Source organism: Podarcis erhardii (genome assembly GCF_964252035.2).
Source record: "Podarcis erhardii genome assembly, chromosome: 6".
Classification (NCBI taxonomy): Eukaryota; Metazoa; Chordata; class Lepidosauria; order Squamata; family Lacertidae; genus Podarcis; species Podarcis erhardii.
Window position 1 is genome coordinate 51,836,382 of NC_138510.1, and position 10,122 is coordinate 51,846,503.

General features: G+C 41.8%; 1 protein-coding gene across 2 annotated transcripts in view; it reads right to left on the reverse strand.

Moving 5' to 3' along the window:
- Nucleotides 1-10,122, reverse strand: part of ERI3 (ERI1 exoribonuclease family member 3) — a 201,504-nt gene that overhangs the window by 124,125 nt on the left and 67,257 nt on the right. For both annotated transcript variants that reach the window (XM_081865602.1, XM_081865601.1), the window contains exon 6: nucleotides 3,874-3,946. In XM_081865602.1, the coding sequence (XP_081721728.1) occupies nucleotides 3,874-3,946 (73 nt within the window). The remainder of the gene's footprint in view (nucleotides 1-3,873; nucleotides 3,947-10,122) is intronic.

Genomic DNA, 10,122 nt, shown 5'->3' on the forward strand with positions numbered 1-10,122 from the left:
GCTCATAAAGACAGCTTTTGACAGCAGCAGAAGGGAAGCCAGTCAACAGCACTCAACCACTATCTCAATGGCTGCCCATCGAGAAGGTTTAAGGGGAGATCTGATATATAAGAACATTCTAATAAAATCCATATCCCCCGGTAGCCCCCGCCAATACAGATCTAGTCAAGGCAAAGAGCACAATAAACTCCCTGCCCTAAGTCCTAACTAAACTGACAGTTCATGAAGGATACAAGATCGCTCAGTGACATTAAAAATGTCAGCAAGAGGCCGATGCAGTTTGGCAGACGGGAAGCATTTGCAGGCAGGGTAAAGTAAAACTTGTGACAACGCATCCAGCTATAAGCAGAGCTTGTACTCATTGCTGCTGATTTCTGCCCACCCTAAGGTCTTGCATTTATCCAGCCCCTGCATCCATGTATAAGGCTATTGTTAAACTATATGCGGGGGGGGGGGGGACCTTTTACATTCAACCTGTTTCTGAACTTGCAACGAAGTCTAAGAATGCCTTCCAATTCCTACCGGAGTGGCTGTCCTAGCTTACACATCCAAGATGGCTTACTGGAAGTACTTGTCAGCTAATGATGGGAAGCTGGACAGATCTTCTGCCTGCAACAGCAGTTGTCATCAGCAGGACACTCAAGGCTACAAGGCACGAATCAGCTTCCTGCCGGTTCCAACTTGGAGAATAGAAAACAATGAAGAGAGAAGATGCAGGTGGTCTGCCTTCAACTGAAAGGAGCTCACCAACACAATGTGCTCAGATTAGATGAGGGGAACAGCTTGGGCGTTTTTGCTTTGCTTCTTTGCAGATACACAGTCTAGTGTCCTTAAAAAAGGTACTGTGTCTCCTTTCCAACCCATGTAGTAAGACTATCTTCTGCTGTTTACTATGCACTCATGCCTGTAGCCTGTGATATAGATAAAAAAGACTGTGCTGACCTAACTACCCATACTAGTCTCTAACATGGTATCATCATGCACAACAGAATCAAACTATGTGTCTGTTACAAATGCAGCTAAGTGTGTCTAGTTCCAGGGTTATGACTAAGCTTACTAAGGCAGAACCTATCACTGAGTACTCACCACTTATTCCATCCTATCCTCATTAAGATGTAATGATAAGCCATAGCTTATCTTAACCATAGTTTGTTGAACAAGCAAGAAATTGGCTCACAACAAGCCCTTTGTCTTCTCTGTGCATTATCTGTGTTATCATCTATGATTGGCTATACAGAACACACGTTTTCTCCTCCTTTGAATTTTTCAGCCACTCTCTCTGAAGCTCCCCCACTTCACCCATTCTTAGACACAACCCACAGAGGCTTGCTACCATCTTTTCCTCTCAGACCTCCTGTACAAAAGGGTATCTTGCTACAAGTGTTCTGCTTACAGTCCAGTTGGCTTTTTTTACCAAATCTGCTAGCACATCAAAAAGACAATTCATCTGTGTGAAAGAGATATGTGAAACTTCTCCATTTGACACTCAACCTTCCAGCACCAGCTCTAAAGTATATCTCTTACCTGCTCCCCCATCTTTAGTATTCCAACCTCCTGTCAAATGTATAAGGGAAGATTTTTGCCATTTATTCTTATTTGATGAACCAGCAAACCCAGACGACTCCTACCCCATTTTACTTCTGACCTGTAAATTAGCAACCTGACTCCTCAACTATGAGCCATGTAAAAAGAACTAGCTTACTATGGACAGGTTGTATCAGCAAACACCAGCTTCTATTGCACACCTGAAGACAGCTGAGGTCAGAGGACCAATCTCTGACTTCCCTCCTCAGACTCTGCCTTCACCACCTGTACCCCCTCATCCAATTATGGTACAAGTTTTGGTTCTTTGCTTATTTGTTTGTCCAGTTGAAACAACAAAAATACATTAAAACCATCTGAAAATCCTGCTAGCAACCAATCAGTATCAAGGACCTAACATGGGGTGGTAGTTAACCAAGTTTTACCAAGTTCATCAAGTTATTTAATTTCAATGGGTCTACTCTAAATAAAACTTAGTTGAATACCACCTGTTATTTCTAAAGTGCTTTGAATTTTTTTTTTATTTTTTTTTGCCTAGGGTTGGAGATTTTTCAAGCTTGAGGCTGAAACACTCCTGTCTCTAGGCAGTTTGGAAAATATGGGGGCCGAGCACTTAGACCATTTCTGTTCTTTCCACATTTTGCAGAACAAGTGAGCTTCTATTTCCTTCTGACAAAGCCAAGTATGGGTCACCACACTTGACAAGAGAGTGAGTGGTTTTCTAAGTGATGTTAACCCCGATCTTGTCTGTTTTATCTACATGAGCCCTGATCTCTACTGCTCTACTGATCCTCTGTCCTGGGGTTTCATGCTGCTCCCATTCCTGCCATACTGAAGCATCATGAATTCTGATCAAACATCAGCACCATGAAGCTATTCCCTGAAAGAGACATAAAATTTCCCTCTGCCTGCATGTCAAAATGGATTATACATAATAAAGAAAGCAGGCTTCTAACAGTCTGAACCCGATAGCCCAAAATGATAGCAAAAAAGACATAATGTATTGTCCCAAGGGCAGGAGGTGCAACACAGCTAAGGGTTTCAGCCAGCTAATATCAAACATCACCACGCAGAGCGATTTGACTTTTTTGTATGTCCATCAACCTGCTGGTTATATCACTGCTATCCATTCACCAGAAGTTTAGTGAACTTCAAATGGCGATCATTAATGGTCACTGAACTGCACAACGCCCCAATGTGCTTTCAGATTGCATTTGCAAAAGCCCAGCAATAAGGCAAGAGATTTGCTCTGACAGCAGGAAACCCTTGTCAAGCTCAGTGAGGAACATGCTGCCAGCCTCCCCCTTGTTACATTCAGGCCCTACCCTGATTTGACAGAACAGAAAATGCTTTTTTATTTTATTTTTTTTAAAAAACTATTACCGTTCAGAATGCCACTCTTGCTTTCACTTTATTTATTTTTTAAAAAATAGGCAAAACAAAATAGGAAGAGCCAAATTACACGAGCATTTCATAAAGCAAGCTCCTACATATGGTTTGAAATACAAAGCTGCTGAATTCAGTGGCACCACTCATGCCATTCATTAACAGAATACAGAAACTGTTTAAAGCATTGTAACATTTCCTTGCACAACACTGGGTTTGACTTTTTTGCACCAATTGCCTGTATCCACTACCTAACTGTCTCCTTATCAACACGGGGGTTGGGGGACGGCCTTTTCCATGTATGCAGTTCTCTTGTATGCCGGGGGAGGGGGGGGTCTCTAGAGAAATACAAAATGCCTGAGTAGTTAATCCATTAGGTTTGAACGAACGAGAGAGGTATCTGTGCTTAAAGCTCTGGTGGTCATACTGCTAAGCAGTTTGGGTCACATAATTTGGAGCAGGGGAGTTGTTGTTTTAAAGGTTTGTACGAAGCAGAAAGTCTTAAGCAGGTTATTTTTCTATGCACTTTCCAGACCTTCAGAACTGAGAAACAGCTGGCTAATATTCACTGGCGGGCAGGGGGAGGTGAGAGGGAGAGAGACTTAGAAGCCCGGGTGGGGGGTGGAGCAGACTTGGATATGCTCCAGCTGACCCAGCCTTTCCCAGAGAGAGGCTGAGTTATTATGCATAGAGGTGCTGTGTTAGGGTGGCCACAATGGGATTCTCCTCAGCTGCAGACCATATTCCATCAAGTACAGTAAGACTCTATTAGGGGAGATACAATAGGAACTTCGCTTCACCCGGCCTCTGAGAAAATAACTCCTCATTTCAATGCAAAACAGCCGTGCTTATTAAATACCTCCTTGAAGGAGCCAAGGAAGGGAGAAGGAGAAATGAAGAGGCAGCCAAGGGTGGTGGGGAAAGGGAGATTTGCAATGAAAGTACCTTTTTGAGATTAATCCACTGTTTGAAGTAATCAGCAACTGGAAGCCCTAAGTATTGGCATTGTCCAGGTAACCTGTAAGAGAGGAGAGAGAACAGGTTGGATTCCATTGGAGGAGCCTGAAATCACAAAATAAACTTTATTAAACACTTCTGGTTTTGAGAAAGAGGATAGAATAAAATGCTCTAGCCTGCATTTCAGAATTGTCCCACACATTTGACAGAGGCCATTCAAACTCAGGAGCCCAACCCAAACCCAAGCTTGGGATGGCTAGACAACAGGCATTATACATCCAAGATGCTAGACATTTTCAATGAGGACTTAGAAGTTGGCAATATGTCGCCCGAATTTCACATGCAACCCATGAACATAGCAGTCATTTTTAAAAGGTGTGTAGGCCTGGTTAGATAAAACTAATCATCTTCAACTAGTGGTTAATTCCATAAGAAGATTAGCAAAGTAGCTCAGTATGTTCTGGTGAGCCCGTGGGCATATGACTTTAGGCACATACCTTTCTTTGGTTGTTCCCACCTATGTTTATGCACTCAAGAACAGTCAACTGTGGCTGTATTCGCATGTAACACTAAGCCATGGTTTGCTTTAAACAACCCATAAATTATTTCACAAATAAACAAACAACCCATAGTTTGCTCCCCCCAAGCTTGGTATGTTTTTTTCAGCCATTCTTGCCTCATGGCTCTCTAATTCGGAAATGTCTGGGGTGGACAAACAAGCCATGGTTAAGCTTTTGGTTTGGCACTCTGCCCAAACCCATAGTTAAAACAAGCCATGATTCATAAGCCAACAACAAACCATAGCTTCACATCACAGTTTTTGTCAGAAAGTAAACCATAGTTAGTCTTCAAGATGATCAAGGGACTGGAGCAATTCCCCTAAAACGAAAGGAGGCAACATTTGGGATTTTTTTAAGCTTGCAGATAAGGCGAGAGAGCGGGAACATGATAGAGGTGTTTAAAATTATACATAGTGTGAAGAAAGTGGACAGTAAGAAGCTTTTATCCTTCTCTAGAACTCCCAGCCATACTGTGAAGCCATACTGTGAACAACAGACAAAAGGAAGTATATCTATACACATAGTTAAACTATGGAATTTGCTCCCATAAGATGTAGTGATGACCGCTAACTTGTACAGCTTTAAAAGAGTAGATAAAACCATGGAGGATAAGGCTAACAAAGGCTACTAGTTCTACATCCACTGTAGGCGGCTTATGTTTCTGAATGCCAGTTGCTGGGAAATCCCATGTAAGGAGAGCACTTGGGGGCTTCACATAGGCGCCTGGCTGGCCACTGTGAGAACAGAATGCTTGACCAGATGGGCCTTTGATCTGGTCTATTGGAGTTCTTCTTATGTTTCTGTATAATTAGTTGATGGTATCCAATTTTAAATGTTTACATAGTTTTACTATATATATGTATGGCTGTTATAAACCGGCTTTGACTTTTTTATGAATAGCGGTATACAAATATTTTAACAAATATTTCATGTTCTTATGAACTCAAGTTGTAATAGATGGATGGCACAACAAGGCATTGTCTTTGCCAAACTATGCACCTATAAATTATGCCGGTGCTTGCAGCTGGACCCAAAGATGCCAGGATTACCAGAACTAGGCACACAGAACATGTGGTAAACAGCCAGGACATACCTAGGAGATCACAAACCATCCTCACATTTCTATTCTGCTGTAACAACAGTCATCAGAAAGTTATCAGCAAGAGAGTTATCAATACATTGGCAAAACTAGCTAGGGAACTAAGGACTATATCATAGCTCTACAATCTCTCCCATAGTAAGAACTTGTGTTCCCCAGACAGCAGGCATGTCCTAAGCCCCACAACTCCCCCCCCCCTCTTCTGCTACTGGAGGGGCAAAAAATAGGCATTGTGTCCATTATCTTGGAATGTAGATTCATTTGTTCCCAATCAATTTGATTGATATGGGGTAGTTAACAGGTCATAATGCTTATTAATGCTTTGCTAAAGATTTTTAGAGATGCCCTGAATGCTGGATGGGGTATGAATTAGGCGAACACAGGAAAGACCCAAAATTAATTAAATAAGTGATTAATAGATCCATTTACACATGGTAATTACTGCAATCCAAGCAATTGGATATGCAAATTAGGCATGCACTTTGTACCCAGCACTTTGTTGTAAACTCCTACAAAGAAAGAAGGGGTTGGACAGGGCAGGGCAGTGCAGGGCTGGTTCCCTGGTGTTCGTAGTGTTGCCTCTAAGGGAGCACAATTCAGTGGATCTAGAAACAAGACTTTCACCTACTGTCCGCATCTAGACCTCAATAACATCTTCCCATACACACATGCTATACTTCGACATAAACATAAGAGTTCTGGGGCAAACTGCTTCCAAACAGAAGTTTTGTAAGGGTTCAAGTTATCCTTATCTTGAAGTACACACAATTTTGTTACTTTTCCTTCTCAAATAAAAATACTAAAAAGTATGAGCTAACAAACTATTGCCTTCTAAACTCATACATGTGAATCCAGACTGCCTTTGTAAGTACAACTTCACAGTTTAAAGAAGCTACTTCAGTAAGGTTATTATTATTATTGGTGACAACCTGTTGTGATAGTTACTGTATATACCACCTCCAGGATCAGAGGCAGCATTCTTGTTTTAACTGCTTGTAATATTGTATTATTACACAGATATATTCAACCCAAAAACAAATAGACTAGCTGCTCTTCATGATCTCCAGCATGACTTTCATTGGTAAGAAGAGCTTCTCTCTTGAGGCCTGGATGGATTAACGGACAGGCTTCATTTGCCGCTGTGTATTCCAAATTCCTACATTATGTTCTGCAGTAGGAAAAGAAGTTCAGCTGCAACCTAAATACTGTATGTGTCTAAAGAATCTGAATTTTATACATCCTGCTAGCCATGTAAGAGAAACACACACCCCGACCACTGAACATCCTATTCAATATTCTTATATTTCACTCCTGAACATTTTAATTTTCCTCCCAGAGCTATAAAACTGAGAAAATTAAATTTAAAAACTAGAAAGATTTGTGTCATATTCTAGCCCAGCATAACGTGAGGGAAGGCTTCTAAAATACACAGGGCAGTCTGACGGGCTGCAGAGGAGAATGATACGCAGATGGAGACAAAATCATGCAGCCATCTTTCCTCCTTTGAAGCCAACTCTCCTTTCTTTCAACCAGGAAAGAAGAGCCCAGCTTGGCGGTGATAAACAGCCATGCTTTGGTTATCGCTTTCCTTAAGTTGAGGAGAGGCAGCTAGTGATGGATGGACAGGAATTTGGTTATCAGGCAGGGCTGTCAGCCAGAGTTGCAGATAGCGCACACACATTTAGCAGGGCATCATTATGCAATGGCATGGAGCTAAAATATGGCCAAGGGTATTGAAAGAATGAAAGAACAGGATTTAGAAAAAACTAGCAAATTGAGCAACAATAAAGGAGCGCAAGGCGAGGACGTTATCGTCCTAGTGACACCTTTTATCTCAGTCTGGTTAGCGAGAGAAGGGCACAAATTGGTCCTTCCTCCACCATTGTATCCTCTTGTACAAACAGAGGCAGATAAAATGTGTCACCAATGTGATAGCATATCAATTTAACCCTAATTATCCAGTGGGTCACGCTAAGAAATAAGGGTTTCTCATTTCAACAGGTCCCTCGGTTTCTGCTATGGAGGAGCCACATTAATAACACAGGGGGGAAGGAGGGGCAACGAGAAAAGGAGGGAGCCTGTAATTGAATTCAGTCACTCAGGTGGTCCTAGTGTATAAAAAATTAATGTACAACTCTCCCAACTAATCACAGGCGGTTAATGTCCATCTGCTTCTGGGTTCAGAAAGTCAGAAGCCCAAGAAAATAGGGCCATTTCCTACATGCTGGATTCATTGATACCGAGCTGGCTTTTTAAAGAGTCTCCTCCTTTGGAAAAGATATGGGGAACATTAAATCTTGATATTTATAGACCCAGTCAGGAGGCATTAATAGAACCTCATATGCTGTCATGTTCTGAAAATATACAGAAAGCTTTGTCACCACTGCTTCAGTAAAGGTCTTTCCGCATGGGTGGTGGAAGGAGAGGAGGTTGTGGAGGTAGAAGGAAGGGGACAACACTTAGGTCTGCTGCTTTGTGGTCTAAAGATAATTTCTGAACAAAGTTCTACCATGTTCTATTTTTATTTACTTATATATTTAAAGCACCAATGTGCTGCAGTAAAGATGCTTCAGGAAATCTGCCATATTGCTTATCAAGTATGTGAAAGTAAACATGAAAGCAGAGTAACACAACCTCTTCCTCACACTTTAGAGGAAAGTCATACATCCCCTATACCAGGCACGTCCAACAGGTAGATCATGATCTACCGGTACATCACTGGATGTCTGTGGCTCCCCCCAAAGAAGCTCAACAACTTTGGCTCCCTAAAAAAAGCTCAACATTCTTGTCCTGCATCCCAAAGAAAAGGGGCTTTCCTCTCCCCTAAATAAAGCCCTACAACTTTGACCTGAACCCCTAAAAAATGGGCCTTCCTCCTTCCTAAAAAAAAAAAAAACCTTAACAATTTTGACCTGAACCCCTAATTAGATCACAGTCTATTGGGAGTTGGCTGTCCCTGCCTTATACCATTTAGATGCACTATAAAGTAAGAGAACAAAAACTATGGCCATTCATGTATTCAGACCTATAGATGTCTATGGAAACCCAGAAAGCCTAACAATGCAAAAAGCATGTGCTACTCAAATGCGCTGCTGTTCCTTAATGCAATAATAATTCTTCTCTTCAATTTACAGGTGGCATCGTCTTACCCCAGGACAAGTCTTTGGATGGTAATGGAAAATAGCCAGTGAGAAAGGGATGCTTTGCCTAGTATAACCAATTGATACATAGAAATATTTAATGCAGCTTTTAAGAAAACAAAGAAAAAAGAATGAATCTACTGCAGAGGAGAGGGAGTGCTTACTAGAAAGTGCATGATGTTGTGCCAAGCTCTGACCTGGAGCAGAACATCAACTCCTCAGAGAACAAAGCAGATCTATCACCAAACAAATAATAAAGAGAGCAAAAAGTGCCCCCCTTTGCCAGCTCTGAAGATCCCTTTCCTGGTCTACCAACAGAGGATCTTCTCAAGGCCTCTCAGAGTGGGTGCCATTCTGAGTGTCATCAGATGATCCCCCAAGGGACTCAAAGGGAGAGAACAAATTGCAGGCACCTAAAACATCCAAGCCTTCCTGGACTCTACACCACTGGATACCACATGGTATCCATTGCTGTATACATTAAGCATTTGCCAAATTGAGAATTAGGCCTGAATTCAGAGTCTTGATAATCTGATGTTAGTTGTTTTAAAAGCAGGTTTCTAGCCCTCATACAAATGCAGAAAATCTAAAATGTGCCTGTAGCAGATCACCACCACTCTAGGTTGTATGTTACAACTGCCACTGCACAACATATTTCCAATTATTTTCAAGCATAGTGCAGGACTTAATAGCTTGCTGAAAATATGATAAAAAGTCAGTTTTGTGCTCTTCTGAATTGCAGTAAATGAGCTTCAAAGCTCTGCAAAGTCACCTAAATGCTTTCTACAAAGAACACTTACTTTTTGCTCCTGTGTCCCCACAATAGACTTAATTACTTTTTTGAGTCATCTTGGTAGCATCCAAACAGCCAGAGGGGTGGCTGTGGTTCACATTTGCAAGTGACAGCATCAGGATGAAATATTCTAGCTTGGAAGTGCTGGGATTAATGCAGCACTCAATTTTCAGACCAACATGAGACAGATCTCCCCTTTTTCTGCCCTCAAATCTGTCACAGCATAGCCAAACTATACGATGCATGTCAGCCTCACACTTCAGTGTGCATGAAGCAGAAACATGAGAAAAAGAAAATGGAAAGGCTCTTCTACTGTCAATAGAAGCTGATGAATTTTTGCTTCTGAAGGGTCGATTGGAGTTGCCTCTTTCCCTCAAAGTTCTACAGTGGAAAAAGTCACCTGAGCAAACAGTCAAAGACCTATTTAGCTTCTTGCCCTGGAATTCCTCAAGTAGCCATAGATCCAGGTGATGCCCAGAAATTCACTAATGCAACAAGAAAGTCACCACCTCAGTCTGCTCAGGATCCCTCACACATAAATCGTCTAGTCTCAACTCCCCGGCTCACGAGCGCCACACTTCTAACTTTACAAGCATTCCTCACATCCCCCATCACTTTGTAAGCCCTCAATCTGAAAAGCCATTA